The following is a 16,576-nucleotide window of genomic DNA, read 5'->3' on the forward strand; positions in this document are numbered from 1 at the left end:
TTTTTGCCTTTCCAGATGGATTTGAGAATTGCTCTTTTCATGTCTTTGAAGAATTGTGTTGGGATTTTGATGGGGATTGCATTCAATCTGTAGATTGCTTTTTTACTATGTTAATTCTGCCAATCCATGAGCATGGGAGCTCTTTCCATTTTCTGAAATATGAGGCCCCCCAACACATGTACAGCAGAGAACTTCGGGTCTGGGTTCAGTCAGAGAAGATGCACCTAACCCTCAAGAAACTAGAGGCCCCAGGGAGTTAAGAAGTCTGGGGTCAGGGTTGGGGAAAGTAGGTAAACTACAATGATTGAATCTGAGTATGCCCATCTGTCCATAAGTTTAGAATAAAGTTTGCTGCCTGCCCATAGTAAAAAAAAAGAAAAGAAAAAGAAAAACAAACAAAAAAACCAGACAAGACAAGACATTCAAAGACAGATGCATAAGCAGTACAAAGATAAGAGGAGGTGTTGAGAAGAGACCATACAAAGGCAGCATGCTGATTCTTCTGTGAAGAGGAAGCTGTAAGAGGACAGGAGCGATGACTCAGCAGTTAAAGAGTATCTTCTGGGGCTAGAGGCATGACTCAACAGCTAAGAGCACTGACTGACTGCTCTTCCAGAGAACCTGAGTTCAATTCCCAGGAACCACATGATGGCTTACAACCATATGCATAGGATCTAATGCCCTTCTGGTGTGTCTGAAGATAGCTGTAGTGCACTCATATAAATAAAAAGTGAATCTGAACAAAACATAACAAAACCAAAACCAAAAAACATGTTTTTCAGAGGACTAGAGTCCAGTTCCCAGCACCTGTGTCATTCAACTTCATAACCACAGATAACGCCAGCTCCAGGAGATCTAACACCCTCTTCTGGCTTGTATATGCACAAATATACACATAAAACATCTTAAAATAATCTTTAAGGCTTTCAGCTAACCTGTATTATTTGGTTTTTGAAACAGGTTCTTACTTTATAGTTGAGACTGGCCTGAAACATGTTAGTCTGTGCTTGAACCCACAGTCCTAAGTAAGCCTTGAATGCTGGGAGTACAATTGGCTGTCCATGGTTGGCTGTGTGACTTCAAAGTGAAGCAAATTGGCCTAAATACATTTTTAAATCTGGATGAGTGGGTATTTATTATAGTACTTACTTGTGCTTCTAGCTACATTTAAATGTTTTATGATTCCGGTGAATTAAAGAAAATTATACAGACTTCAGAATCTGATTGGCCTACATTTAAATATTACTCTGCCACCTGGTAAATAGCTTTGGTAAATAGGGAGATTTTTCTACGTACGCTGAGGCCAGGAAAAATCTCCCTGCTGTGAGTGATTATAGTTTACACAAAAGTCCATGTATGAATATTGTCTTAGTGGTTCCACTGCTTCAACAAAACACCATGATCATGAAGCAAATTGGAGAGAAAAGAGTTTATTTGCCTTCACTTCCAAATTGATGTACATTATTGAAGGAAGTTAAGACAGGAATTCAGACAGCAGGATCCTAGAGGCAGGAACTGACAGCTAATGGAGAAGTGCTGCTTACTGGCTTGCTTTCTTGGCTTGCTCAGCCTACTTTCTTATAAAACCGAGGACCACCAGCCCAGGAATAGCACCACTCACAAGGGTCTGGGCACTCCTCCATTGATCACTAATTTAAAAAATGCCTGACAGCTGTATTTCATGGAGGCATTTCCTCAACTGAGATTCCTTCCTCTCTGATGACTCTAGTTTGTGTCAACACAAAACCAACAGGTATAGATGTGCTTATTGTTGGGGGAAAGTACTCAGATCTTAGTTTTATCTCTGTGATTATGTGTCACATAGCTCTTTTCAGTCTGTTAGGGTACAGTTCTGTTTTCCTTCACAAAAATCAAAGGGGGAACCAGCCTGTTGTATTCTTATATTTCAAAAAGCATAACTAATATGCTGACTTGGCCTGAATGCAGCATGCATTTGTCTTTCAGTCAGCATCGGAATCTCAATGGTACTGGAGACAGAGGAGGTCACCGGTCCAGTCATCAAGATCATCTCTGGAAAGATCCATATGCTAATCTAATGTTGCAGCGGGAAAAGGATTGGGTCTCTAAAATACAGATGATGCAGCTGCAGAGCACTGATCCCTACCTGGATGATTTCTATTACCAGGTGAATAGCCAGGCTAGCTTAGAGAACAGATTGTCTGCTTATGCTAATAATAATCAGTTAAGTAATGATAAAAGTGAATACTTGTAGACTTTCTATTGAGATATTGCCCAGTGAATTCAAGTTGATAGCAGATTCTGTCCATTTTTTAATTATAGCTGTGTTTTCAGATTGGTGTTTTCATTTGAGCATTGATAATCTAGTCTTTCCAATTAATGATACAGTAGTGTGGGGCTGGGGATGTAGCTCAGTAGGAGAAGAGAACACTTGTCTAGCATGAGCAAGACCCAGGCTTCAATCCCTAGTAGCCCCATACACACACAAAAAAAGAAAGAAAATATTATTGGCAGTCCAACTTTTAAAGACCTCTTCATTAATTCAGATTTTAAAAATAATTTTTAAAAATTTTATTTAGTGGGCAGTGAGTACTGCTATCAGAGTGATGACATGTGAATATCAGGGGGAATTAGTTGGGTTTTTTATTTTGTTGTTTGTTTGTTTGTTTTCACATAGATCCCAGAGATTAAACTTAGGACATCATGCCTAGTGACAAGTGCCTTGCCCACTGAGCCATCTTACCAAGCCAGTTAATGTTTTTGAAGGCTGGGAGATTTGAAAGTATGTGTGTGTCAGAGGTTTGTGGTGCTGGCCATTGAACCCTGGGCCTTGAACATGCTATAAACTCGCTCTGTTGTTGAGGTGTACCTGTAGTTCATCGATTGGTTTTTAATAAAAGTCATGGGTGAGAACCAGGCATGGTGGCACATGCCTATAGTTTCAGCGCTTGGGAGGCAGATATCTTGAGTTTGAGGCCTGGTCTACAAAGTGAGTTCCAGGGAAACTACTAACTGCTACACTGAGAATCCCTGTCTCCAAAAAGAAAAAAAGAAAAGAGGCCAAGGATGGGTGTACATGCCTTTAATCCCAGCACTCTGGAGAAAGAGGCAAGGTCGATCTCTTGAGTTTGAGGCCAGCCTGGTCTATGTAGTGGGTTATTTCTATGATAAAAGCACATTGAAAAATAAATGTGTGTGTGTGTGTGTGTGTGTGTGTGTGTGTGTGTAACAAAACTCAGTGTGTTTCTAGTGCTTTAGTTGTGTTATTACCACTGGTATAATTAGTGTGAAGTACAGTAGTAGTCTGTTTTGCAACAAAAACCATCTTCTCTTGTGGTAGAATTACTTTGAAAAACTGGAGAAATTGTCAGCTGCTGAAGAAATACAAGGTGATGGCCCTAAGAAGGAGCGTACCAAGCTCATCACCCCTCAGGTGGCCAAACTGGAGCATGCTTATAAGCCTGGTAAGGTCCTAGACTGCTGTTTTAATAAACTAGAGGTATTTATTTGTGGAGAGCCTGACTAGCTTGACAGATAAACTCATAGGTTCTTTGCCCTTTGAGAGTTCATAATTTTTAAGAATTTACTGTTTTTCTTAATACTTCTAAAATTGATAGAGGAAAATTTTTTCTTTTGATAATTAATATTAATGAAGACTAGAGAATAGATTATGCAAAGGAATTGCTTTAGCTGGCTGTAGCAAGTCACACCTGTAATCTTAGTACTGAGGAGGCAGAAGCAGAAGGGTCATGAGTTCAAAGTCAGCCTAAGATAATGAGGCCTTGCCTTAAACAAACAAAAGAAAGAAAAGAAAAGGGGGTGCTTTACTATCTACAGTCCTCTGAGAAGTTATTAAGCCATGGATGAAGAACAGAAAACAGCTTTTCAAGTGCTCTCTGCTGTATTCCAAGTATTTATTGGAGTCTTTTTTGTCCTTTCAGTGCAGTTTGAGGGCTCTTTGGGGAAGCTTACTGTCTCTAGTGTGAATAATCCTCGGAAGATGATAGATGCTGTTGTGACATCTCGGAGTGAGGATGATGTAAGTGCCAGCAAATAAAGTGTTCATTTGTGGTAGTCATTGGAAAGACATGAGCTAGTCTATCCACTGACTCTCCTACTTTCACACCTTTGGGGCCAGTTCACCCGCAGACAGGGCCAGGCAAGGTGCTCAGACAAGGTACAGTATCTGCTCTCCAGAGTGTTGAAGTTGGCGAGGGACATGGGCAGTTCTCCCACTCTCAACCTCAGGGCCATCTCTGCCACCTGCCATAGACGTTGAGGGACAAGGTTGGGGAAGAGAAGGGTTTCTCCCTTGTCTGTGCTACTGCCCAGCAGACAAGAGGCAGGACCAGCTCTCCCACACTCACATCCTTAGTTGCCTGCTCACCTGCAACCCTCTTATCCAGGGCCAGCTCTACTGTAGTGTGTCCAGGTGAGGAGCAGGTCCCACTCTCTGAAGTGTCACAGCAATTGAGAGTCAAGGCCAGTTCCCACAAGCCCTAGATGACAAGGCACGAGGGCATCTTTTTCTTGCCTGTGCCCCATGGCAGACAAGTTGCAGGGCCAACTCTCTCACACACCTTCAGCTTGCCCTTGATCGCATCACTAGGGTCAGTTCTACTCTCCTGTACCTTGCCTGCTCTCCTGAGTGCTGCAGCAGGTGAGGGACAGGGCCAATTCTTCTGCTTTCATGACCCTAGAGCTAGGTCTCCCACCTGTCACAGTTGGTGATGGGTGAGGAAGGAGGAGGGTAATCTCCCCTTCCATGCATGGTAGGGTCTGTTCTCATGCCTCCAGGGCCAGTTCTACGTAGACTCCCAACCCATCCCTGTAGTAGCACAGGCCAAGACCCTACCATGGTCTCAGGTGGCAACACTGGCTACTAACCTCAGGCTGTTCCTCACTACCCTCAAGTCTCTAGTTCTGCCCTTGTCTTCATTGTGCCCACATCCCTCTATTTATCTTCTCTTCCATTTCTCCACCACTTACTTGCTCTTGGTGGTCTTTGAGGGTCTGGGATTATCTGAGGAGTCGTGTCCGAGTGTTGTGCCTCACTTGTGCATTATGGTGCCTGGCAGGGTTCTGCATCTCCCAAGCCTTTGTAGCTCTGGACTGGTTGGTACTCATCTCAGGTTAGCTCCCTGTCAGGGGCCCCATGATGCCAGTCTGGTAGTCGTTTCTGGCTCACTCCTGCTTGGGGCCAGAGTCACAGACAGGGTTCTTCAAGTTTTTAGCTTGTTTCCCATCCTGGGAGCTCATCTGGGATTGCCTGGCACCTGATTGGTAGTTGTCTCAAGCTAGCTTTTTTTCAGGCTACTAGTCATTCAGATAGTCATAGGTCAAAGCACTGAGTATAGACATAGCCTTTCTCCTCTCTGCCACCTACTGACACACTGTAGGCACACAGCAGCCACATTCGTAGTGCTTCTAGGGGCAGAGTAAAATGTTCTAAAGAATTTTAACTGTGATATTTTTTTTTTTTTTTTTTTTTTTTAAGGAAACAAAAGAAAAACAAGTTCGGGATAAGAGAAGAAAAACCCTTGTCATAATTGAGAAAGTAAGTTTTAGAATTTATTTCTATATTTAGTTTCAATTTAAAGGACTATCAAATATATGTGTACCCAAGAAGTAGAACAATCAGTAAATCAGCATTTTTTTTTTAAGTTACATTTTATGTATGGGGTGGCATTGAGCATGAAGGTCGGAGGACAGCTTGTAGGGCTGGGTTCTTGCTTTCTGCCATGTGGGTTTTGGGTCTCAAACTCAAGACAGGCTTGGGTGGGTAGGTGCTTTTGCCTGCTAAGTCATCTCAATGGCCCCTGTTCTTTTATATTATGTAAGAATTGACTTGTGGTAAGCTCTTGTTGTTTACCAGAGTATTTAGAAGTGATTGTGCTACATACCTTGCCTATGGGATCCTAGAAAGAACACTGCACTGGTGTTTTGTTCACTGCTGTTCAACTAATAATTATCTTTGAGCAGGTCACCTTTTGTGATATATTAAGTGTATGTGTGTGTAGGTGTTTACTCCAGCTTGTGTGGAAGTCAGATGATAACTTAAGGGAGGCAACATGTGGCTCCTTCCAACACAGAGATGAACTCAGGCTGTCAGACTTGACTGCAAGCACCTTTACCCACTGAGCAGTCTCATCAACCCAGGTCATCTTGAGCCTAATTAAAAATAGGAATAAAAGTTTCTCATGAACTGATTTAGTTTTACATCATTTATTGGGTGAAATGAGATTATACATATAGACTGTCTATAAAGCATACACCATGTTCAAGACTGTAGAGCACAAGCTACAAACTGTCCCTTTTCTGAGTCTGTAACCTGAGGCTGAGTTATTTAAACTTTTATGCTGTCCTCAGTTTCTTTGTGGAGACAACTATAGTAATTTTGTTTTGGGGTTGAGTTTGCAATGAGTTGAATACCTGTGAAGTGCTTAGACTACTGGTGTCAGCCAGTAAAATTAACTTTTTACCTGGTTGGTGGTGATACACAAACTTTAATCCCAGCATTCAGGAGGCAGAGATAGGAAGATCTCCTAGTTTAGCCTGATATACAGAACGAGTTAACAGGATAGCCAGGGCTACACAGAGTAACCCTGTCTCAAGAAACAAAACAAAAACAAAATTTGCTTGACTAGCAAAATATTTATCAGGAATCCATGGTGGTGGATTTTAATCACAGGGCAGTTTCTGAATTTGAGGACTACATAGTGAGTTCCAGAAGGACTACAAAATGAGACCCTATCTAAAGATTACCTGGGCTAGAGAAGATGGTAAAATGTTTGTTTGAAGAACAGAGTTTACATCCTCTGCATTCACATAAATGCCAGGCAGGTATGTCAAGCCAGTGCTGAGGAGACAAGAGATAGGATCCTTGGAGGAACCTGGCTAGTTAGGTAAGCCTACTTGGCTCCCTCTGGGTTCAGGTGGGAGATGCTGCCTCGATATAGAAAGTGCTGAAAGATAGAAAAAAACGCTTAACAGTCAAGCCCTGGCACCTCCACACTCTCAGACACCCTTATCAATGGAAGGTGGCAATGTTACAGTAAGTTGGGTATTTTAGCCTAACATTGCTGCTAGAAGCCGGGCAATGGTGGCGCACGCCTTTAATCCCAGCACTTGGGAGGCAGAGGCAGGTGGATTTCTGAGTTCAAGGCCAGCCTGGTCTACAGAGTGAGTTCCAGGACAGGCAGAGCTACACAGAGAAACCCTGTCTCAAAAAAAAAATTGCTGCTAGAGATTTTGGGAAACATAATTAACTTCGCTGTTTTATTATTTGACTAGCATTCCAAGAGAGAGAAAGAATGATGCTTAAAGGATTATTTCACCATGTTTCCCTACATTTAAAGGAGCACCTGTTTTAAAAATTCCTTTTGTTTTAAATTACATGCTGGTATTTTTACTAGTTAGTCCTAAACTGAAGACGTTTATCTAATACTCTGGTCCTAACCTACCATGTTGTGGCCTATTCTGTCTCTCTCCTAGACCTATAGTTTACTCCTTGATGTGGAGGATTATGAAAGGCGCTATCTCCTAAGTCTAGAAGAAGAGCGGCCTGCCCTGATGGATGAAAGAAAGCACAAAATTTGTAGCATGTATGACAACCTGAGGGGCAAATTGCCTGGACAAGAGAGGTAATTATTGTGCTCTTAGAGGAAATGGGAGATTCCCTCCATTACCAAACTAAACTCCACATACTTGGGATTATGATATACTCTGTCCAACTATTTCTATAAGCTTAGCATCTACCTATCTTGGGTTTTGTTGTTTTTGTTTTGAGAGAGTCACATTTTTGTGTCCCTGCCTGACTTTAGTTTCACTGAGATCCAGTTGCCTTCCAAAGGCTGGTATTAAAGGTGTGGACCTTTGGTTAATTGTTTTACAACCTCTTGGAATGTGCTCTGAGTAGGAGAAAGTTGGGTTACCATCTAAAAGCAATTAAGTGGTGACACTTGGGAGACTGGCACAGAGTTCTCATTGCAGCTTTGATTATCAGAAAAGGACCTAATAGCAGTCCCATTAGTAAAAGAGCTTAATAATCACAGATATAATATTAGGAATTTTTATAGGATCATCACTAAGACTTAAGTCATCTGTTTGTCTATATAGCATCACTACAAGATAGTACATCTTCGTGGATCTGCAGAGATCTGCTCCAAAGGGGTGTGCCGCTACTTAGTGATTGTTATATATGTTTAATAATAACAGGAAAAGCATATTAATAGCAGGAGTCTTTCCTAAAATGAGTCCCTCACAACCTTGCTTAATGAGGGCTCACCTGTCACAAATTATAATAATCTGAAGCAGCTTCAGGATGATCACCTGCTAGTTATTAGCTTGTCCCATTATGGCACCTGACAGAAGTGTTAACTCTTTCTGTGTCATCTTTCTCCTGCTCATTGTCTGAAGCAAACCTAATTGTGATGTTTGATAAATCCCAGATACTAAGAGAACTATGTCTGCTAATGTTTCCTTTCTCTTTACTCAGGGTCTCCTGAGCCACAACTTACACAAACATAGAACAGACTTCTTTTCAACTCTTTGTAGTTTTGGTCTGATAAATGTGATTTATCCCTAGATAGACATGTAATGTAACCATTAAATGCATTTAGTTGAAAAATACTGACATGGAAAAGTATTGAAGAGGTTGAAGTGCTCACAGTAGAATATTTGTCTAGCATACAGGAGGCTCTGGACTCAATTCCCATTCTGTGGGGGCAAAAAGCAAATTACAAAGCTTTGTAAATTCTATGTGCCATAATAACACTTACAGGTTAACCCTGAAAAATATTTAATTTTTACTTAAATCAAATTTGATCACACTTTTATATCTAAATGATTTTCCATATTTGTAAAACTTTCTACTTTTTATTGTAAAAAGTAAAAATTGATTGGCATTAGAAAGTCATCTTCCATGTTGGTAGTACAGATGATCATAAAGATGAATGTTGTGTAATTTTTAAAAATGTGGGTTTTCTGTATTGCCTTTATTGACACTAGGTGGCATTCTTTTTGCAGGCCAAGTGATGACCACTTTGTACAGATCATGTGTATCCGAAAAGGGAAGAGAATGGTTGCCCGCATTCTCCCTTTCCTCTCCACAGAGCAAGCAGCTGACATTCTCATGGCAACTGCCAGGAACCTCCCTTTCCTTATCAAGAAGGATGCCCAAGATGAGGTACCTACAATGTAGGGCAATTTCCTTACAGTTCTCAAGTTGGAAAACGTTGACTCTTGATTACACTTTTGCGGATGTCAAATATCCCTCTTTGCTCTGTTGTCAGTAGCTTCACATTAGCCTGGAGGTTTAGTTGAATGGTGCCCCACAGGATAAATCTTTTTTTTTTTTTTGGTTTTTCGAGACAGGGTTTCACTGTATAGCCCTGGCTGTCCTGGAACTCGCTCTGCAGACCAGGCTGGCCTCAAACTCAAATCCGCCTGCCTCTGCCTCCCGAGTGCTGGGATTAAAGGCATGAGCCACCACTGCCCGGCTACACATTTTTTTTAATAGTTTTTTTAGTTTTACTTATGAGTAGTTTGCTTGCCTGTGTGCATGTGCACTGTATGCATGGTCAGTGTCCATGGAGGTCAGAACAGGGCATTAGATCCCTACAATTGGAGTTAAGGCTTGTGAACCTCCATGTGGGTGCTGGGAATTGGATTTGGGGTCCTCTGTAAAAGCAACAAGTACTCTAAATAGCTGAACTGTCTTTCCAGCCTTGAAACTAGTACATTTTGTAAGAGACTCCAAGAATGAAAAATGGAGTGTAGGAAAAATTTGAAGATTGGAGATTTATCCTAAAGAATAAAAGGCCAGAATAAAAAGGTACACCTATTTTAGAGCAAAAAATGCCAAAGGAAATCAGTGGAGCAGTGGGCACTTTGTCAGTTATAATCTCATGGAAACCCAATAATGGAAGCAAGTGTGGGAGACCCTCAGTCATTTGGTGGATACTCACTACATTCCAGGCACCATTTACATCATAGAACTAAAGCTGGGAGTACAAAAAGATCTTCATGGAGCTTACTTGCTAGTGAAGAGCACTTAGTTAACTCTATAGAAAAGTTGGGTGTGGTAACTCATGCCTGATTTCCCTGCACTGTAGTGACTAAGGCAGGAAGATTGCTGTAAGTTTGACACCAGTCTAAAAATATGTTTGTAGTTCATTCTCTTTCCTCCCTCTCTTGTATGTGTGTATAAATATTTATGTGTACATGCATGTGCTGAGTTTTTTTAACCTATGTGAATTAAAAGAAATAAACCATGTTTCTAGAATCCACTTTCTTGAAGTAATAGCTGGTTCCAGGCGTTCTCCTGGGAGTACAGATAATCCTGGTCTTACAACAGAGACAAGAGAACTACTAGGTTACTAAGGATGTTCAAACCAATTTGAGGGGACTCCTATTTGCCAGAAGTGACATATTTAACATCAGAAAGAAAAATTATAGCAGTAGACTGAATTAGATTTTATTTAATGAGTTCATACTGATACCAAAAACTTATCAACCATGAGTAATGAGTGGTAGGCCAGTAACTCATCTCAAAACTGAACAAGAAAGAATCAAATATTTATCCTACTTTTCCATTACAACCAAATGTCCTTGCACACAGCAATAGAATGATTTTGTATATGGCAAGCAGCCTGCTGGTCACACCCACTGGTGGGAGGTAAGTGAAGGGTTTGCAGGATGTAACACTCTTGTTTATGTTTTGTAGGTGCTGCCATGCTTACTGAGTCCCTTCTCTCTCCTCCTTTATCATCTTCCTTCAGTGACTGTCACCAGCCTTCTGCAACAGCTAATGAACCTACCTCAAAGTGCAAGTGCACCAGCACCCTCCAATTCTCACCTCACCGCTGTGCTCCAGAACAAGGTGGTCTTGTCACTTTGTGTCCTTAAGTTTGTATGGCATCTCAATTTCGCTTGGGAAACTTACAACTGCTGTAGCTTTCTTGCACTCAAGAACTACATATTACTGGTTTGGAAAAATCAGTTTCTGGTGAAATTGGTAGCATCAAGTATTCAGTCTTCTACAGTTATTCCTCTCATATTTAGCAGTAGATTCCCATTCTCAGAAGATTCTTGCTTCAAAACTGTTCTGAAAGTTAAAACTGGCTTGGCATGAGGAATATAGCTGGGTGTGGATGATTAAGGTGTAGATTAGGTGCTTGTCCTTTTTCATTAGGACTTTTCCCAGAAATTTTAACAAGCTTCTCCTGAGTAGCAGTGGCCAGGACATGGCATGCCTAACGACAGGGAAGCTACCTTTCAGTTAATGCCATGTTAAAGATGTAAAGACTAAGACAAAACTTGGTGCACTTGTGTTTTAATCTTGGCACTCAGGAGGAAGGCTGGCATATAAATTTTTTTAAGTTTAAGGCCAGCCTAGTGTACATACCCAGTTTCAGTACAAAACAAAACAAAAACCACTTAGAGGAAACCTAGTAAGAAGACCATGGTTTCTAAACAGGCAAATTTCAGTCCTAGCCTGCCCTATTACAGCCTTATGATGCTCAGCTGGTTTTCTATTTTACTTGTAATAGTTTATTTATCTTATTTGCATTGGTGTTTTGTCTGCATGTATGTCTGTGTGAGGGTGTCATATTTTGGAGGTATAGATAGTTGTGAACTGCCATGTGGGTGCTGGCAATTGAACTTGTGTCCTCTGGAAGAGCAGTCAGTGATCTAAACCACTGAGCCATCTCTTCAGCCCCTCAGCTGGTTTTCTGATCTGTGTTGTGCAAGTAATGATGCAGGCTTTGCATAGTTGTCATAGTATTTAGATGGTGCCTGCTATGTAGTAGGTACTTGTTTAGAGCCATGGTATACAGTGAAGGTCAAGTCTCAGCACCCCTTTCTCCTTTGACATACCAACAATAACAAAGTATCTGAGGCAGTAGAGATACCAGTATCCCTCAGCACATACAGTTTCTCAAGTGACCAGTCATGGTCTTCCTGTTATTTAATCTGTTTTAATTTTGATAAGAGCAGTAGAAAACCAAGAAGTCATACAATATCCTGAGTCTGGTGAAAATTTGCCTACAAATAGAATGCAGGGAAATTTTGTGAAAAGAAAGATTATCCTTTGTAATACAAGTACAGAAAAGTAGAATGAAATCCCAGAATACTGCCAGCATCACATTTAACCTGGTGCTGTTGGCGTTTTCATTCAATGCCCTTTCAGAGTTCATGTTACTGATTTTTAGGCTTCTATTAATACCCTTTGTAAGTTTGTAGATTTCAGATAAGAGAATACTATGTGCATACACGTGCACTTTTTTTTTAGCTTATTTTATTAGATATTTTCTTCATTTACATTTCAAATGCTATCCCAAATGTCCCCTATACCCTCCCCCCACCCTGCTCCCCTGCCACCCACTCCCACTTCTTGGCCCTGACGTTCTCCTGTATTGGGCATATAAAGTTTGCAAGACCAAGGGGCCTCTCTTCCCAATGATGGCTGACTAGGCCATCTTCTGCTATATATGCAGCTAGAGACATGAGCTCTGGGGGTACTGATTAGTTTTTTTTGTTGTTGTTTTTTGTTTTGTTTTGTTTTTAAGATTTATTTATTATATGTAAGTACACTGTAGCTATCTTCAGACACACCAGAAGAGGGCATCAGATCTCATTACAGATGGTTGTGAGCCACCAAGTGGTTGCTGGAATTTGAACTCAGGACCTTCGGAAGAGCAGTCAGTGCTCTTAACCACTGAGCCATCTCCCCAGCCCCACGTGCACTTTTTATATGATGTGCATGTAAAAGGCTATACACAGTCAGAGGTTGGCATCAGGTGTCTTTGATTATTCCCTGTCTTTGCTTTTTGAGATAAGTTCTTTGGCTAAACTTGAAGCTCACTGATGTGACTTGACAGGCTGGCCATTGTACATCAGGGATCTGCCAGGCTCCAGTTCCCAGAGGCAGAATCACAGGCACATACTACCATCCTCAGCTTTCTGTGATTTCTTGGGATCAAAACTCAGGTCCTCACTTTTGCATGCAGGTACTTTACCAACTGAGCTATTTTCCTAACCTCAGGAATATATTTTTTTTTAAATTTCCTTTCAGCTTTGATTTTTTTTCCCTTTGTATATTTCTCTATATTTTTGTTGATTTCTTTTGTTTTGCTTTTGAGCCATTGTGTATTCCAGGCTGCTCCCTAACCTCCTGTGTAGCCAAGGATGACATTGAACTTTTAATTCTCCTGAATGCTGGGATTATAGGTATGCACTGTCATGCCAGGTTTATATGGTGCTGGGAATCAGACCTTGTGCATGCTAGGAAAGAATGCCACCAACTGAGCTATATCTTCAGGGCCCCATGTAGCTCTTAATGCCTTTTCTTATTTATAAAATAACTTTGCTTAATTTTCTTTCTTCTAATTTTCCATGAACTTTGACTTTTCTTCTTAATCTCTTTTGATTCTTTAAAAAAAGGAGAAAGACAAAATCTTTAGATTATCAGTGACTGGTGTGGAAAATATTTTCACAACAGGATAGGATATACAGAAGTGGCTTTCTATGCTTGTCATCTGCTATGTGAAAAACTAAAATTTAGAGAAAAGACAACTTTAATGCCAGGCTTGTCTGACCTCTCCGCCTGGCTACACAAAGGCTTTGGTATAGAGGCATTCCCATTCAGTGCCATGGTCCTATCAACTGATGTGGAAGAGGTTTAGGTGTACTGTATTTGAGTTTTGCTGTTGTTGCTTTTAGATTTGTTTTATATGGATTTGTTTGTTTGCCTGCCTCCTGTGAATGCCAGTGGCTGGTTGTGAACTATATGTGGTTTCTGGGAACTGAACTTTGATCCTCCTCAAGAACAGGTGCTCTTAATTCTGATCCATTTCTCCAGCCTTTTAGATACATTGTTAAGTTTAATTCCATCTGATTTCTGTTATAGTTTGGCTTGTCACTGCTCCTAATCCTACTAAGCCGTGGGGAAGACCTACAGAGTTCAGATCCTGCTATAGAATCAACGCAAAATAACCAGTGGTTAGTATTGATTGCTTATCTCCTACTTTAAATATTTAAAATTATCTTTGCTCTCCTTCTCTTTCCCTTCTACTTCTCATACTGTTTTGGGTTTTATCTGTTAGGACAGAGGTGATGTTCATGGCAACCCGAGAACTTCTACGGATCCCCCAAGCAGCCCTGGCCAAACCAATCTCTATCCCTACAAACCTAGTGTCCCTTTTTTCTCGCTATGTTGACCGGCAGAAACTGAACTTGCTGGAAACAAAACTGCAGTAAGTTGTGAACACATTTCACTACCTTGGTATCTCAGACATTACACCATGGGGAGGATGAAGCGGAATGAGAGTAAGAGATTTGAGACATCCATTAAGTGTGTGTGTGTGCTAAAACAAATCACTGTATTGTGTGTAACAGTACCTCAGAAAACAACACAAGCTGAAAGGCATCTAAGATCTTGTATTATGAGAATTCTTGTAAAGATGTAACTTGAATGGAAAAGATTGATCCTGTTTTAACTTACTCATTCAAACAAGTCATCTTTCTCTTCATATCCTTAGGCTGGTTCAGGGGATACGATAAAAGATCTCCAGAGTGTCCTGTACCTCCTGTTGGCTGCCACCTGCACTGCTGCCATCACCAATGGAGTGTTTTTAATGAGGGGGGGGAGGTAGCTTATGACCCAAAGCAAAGTCTTGTGGGATCCATTCCTGTTTTCAGAAGTTAGCTCTGAATGCCAGGTATTCCCGCTGCTCTGATACTTCTGCTGGGTGGTACTTCTGCTGGTTTCTTTTACCTTCTGCGTTACACTTTTGCATGTCCTACTTTTACTCAATTCTTCTCAATTTTGCATTTTCTTTGCCCTAGAGACACAAATATAATGTCCCTTTATCCCATCACCACTATTACAATTCAAAGTAGGTTGTAGTATACCAAAGGACTCCTCCCCGCTTTGAAGTCTTTTTTTCATTTCCCCTTATTAATATGATTATAGGAGAGTCAAAATAAAGTAGAAGTCAAGATATAGGTAAATATATACACACCCCTACACAAACATTCATGTGGTCTCCAGAGGGTCCTTAAAGAATGAGTTTGTTTGAAAAATATTTAGTTAACATATACCTCTAAAAATAAACCAGCTGATATATTTTTAATCTGTTTCTGTTCCATCTTGTCATTTGGTGGATTCTACTTTTTTAATATATAAATACAGGGTATACAGCACATTACATTAAATCAAACTTGTTAGTTGGCTGATGCCCAGCTCTAGGCTGAGAGAACTTTTCTTTCTCCTTTCCTGTATTTCCTTTGTACCTGACAACCATAATAGAAACAGCACACACACGGTTAAGCCTTTTCTTGTGATGACTACAGCGTGCTTGAGTCTGTCCCCTCAAGTGCATTCACGAGTACCCAAGACGAGCCTCACGTAGAGCCTGCTTCTGCGGTGTAGCTTTTGTGCACCTGCACTGTCTTCCTGACGTGACTTCTGTAAGCCATGCTTCTGCTCCTCTTCCCCATTTTCATTTAGTGTCTTGGGTAGAAACCTCCAAATGTAGCCATGGCTGCTAAGCTTGGGCTCTGCTCTTCAGTTTCCTCTACCCTGCAGCAGAACTGCTGTCTTGGCTGCTTAGTCTCACCTGAGCCCCATCCACTGGCAGCCAGCAGGGCCTGGGTTTGAATCTTAGGGATACTTCCCTTTCACTCACCTTTCTTCCCTTCAGCAGTCAGCCAGGATAAGGGACTCTGCTTTCTAGTGGTTACAGTTCTGAAAAAACTAAATTGAATTTATTTTATATTCCCTTCCTGATCCTACTTTCTGCTGTTCTCACCTTTTTGAATGTAGTCGGGGGACAGGCTATGATATTTAAAAAGAATAAACGTTTTGCACATACATGTATAACAGTAAAGCCCTCCGTTACAACCAGCTGTCTTTGTACTCATCTCCATTTCTTCTCATTTTGTGGCCTCGGGCTCCACCAGCTGCTCCCCAGTGACGGTCCCTAGCTTCCTTCTACCAATACTTACTGTCTCCACTGAGCCTTTCCTACCTTCCCTTCACACCCGATCAAGTAAACACTTGATTATTTTTTCTTTCTTATTGTGCTTTTTGTTCAGTTCTAATTAATAAAAATAAAAGTTTCTAAATTTACATTTTTATAGGGTATTGTAAATAAAACAAATTGTATACTTGAAAATGTGTGCTTTATACCTTTTTGTTTCTGCATTTGTTTTTAATGTTTTCCATTATACTTGGGTTCACTAGCAAAACTCTTGATGTTGGGGAATACCACTTTGCTCTGAATAAATTCACTATTTCTAGATAGATGTCCATCTCTTTTTGCTTTTAAGAGACTTAGGTAACTCCTTTAAGCATTTAGCTGCCCTTCTGGTTTGTATTTTTCTTAGCTCTAGCCTTGTAGCTTTGTTTATTCTTTAAAAAGCAAAAAGCATCTTGCTAGGCATATACCTCTAATCCTAGCATGCAAAAGTGTGAAGCATGAGAATTGTTCATTTTTACTCTTAAACTGAGCAAGAATGAAGATTCAGCAAACTTGTCAAGAATAGAGGAGGTCAGGGAATGGAGAAATGATTTAGGGCACTTGCTGTTCTT

General features: G+C 40.8%; 1 protein-coding gene and 1 non-coding gene across 2 annotated transcripts in view; one reads left to right on the plus strand and one right to left on the minus strand.

The window, feature by feature from the left end:
- The window catches only part of Patl1 (PAT1 homolog 1, processing body mRNA decay factor), a 34,396-nt gene extending 18,236 nt beyond the window's left edge, over window positions 1–16,160 (plus strand). The window contains exons 10-19 of the mRNA XM_021197092.1: window positions 1,966–2,146; window positions 3,320–3,443; window positions 3,921–4,018; window positions 5,477–5,536; window positions 7,474–7,622; window positions 9,007–9,166; window positions 10,706–10,861; window positions 13,892–13,983; window positions 14,088–14,237; window positions 14,523–16,160. Of these exons, the coding sequence (XP_021052751.1) occupies window positions 1,966–2,146; window positions 3,320–3,443; window positions 3,921–4,018; window positions 5,477–5,536; window positions 7,474–7,622; window positions 9,007–9,166; window positions 10,706–10,861; window positions 13,892–13,983; window positions 14,088–14,237; window positions 14,523–14,544 (1,192 nt within the window). The 3' untranslated portion in view covers window positions 14,545–16,160. The remainder of the gene's footprint in view (window positions 1–1,965; window positions 2,147–3,319; window positions 3,444–3,920; window positions 4,019–5,476; window positions 5,537–7,473; window positions 7,623–9,006; window positions 9,167–10,705; window positions 10,862–13,891; window positions 13,984–14,087; window positions 14,238–14,522) is intronic.
- LOC115062933 lies at window positions 5,284–5,417 on the minus strand. The gene has a single exon (XR_003842839.1). It is a non-coding gene; the product is annotated as a small nucleolar RNA SNORA17 (small nucleolar RNA).
- Window positions 16,161–16,576: the final 416 nt, after the last annotated feature.

Source organism: Mus pahari, chromosome 1, assembly GCF_900095145.1.
Source record: "Mus pahari chromosome 1, PAHARI_EIJ_v1.1, whole genome shotgun sequence".
NCBI classification, from domain to species: domain Eukaryota; kingdom Metazoa; phylum Chordata; class Mammalia; order Rodentia; family Muridae; genus Mus; species Mus pahari.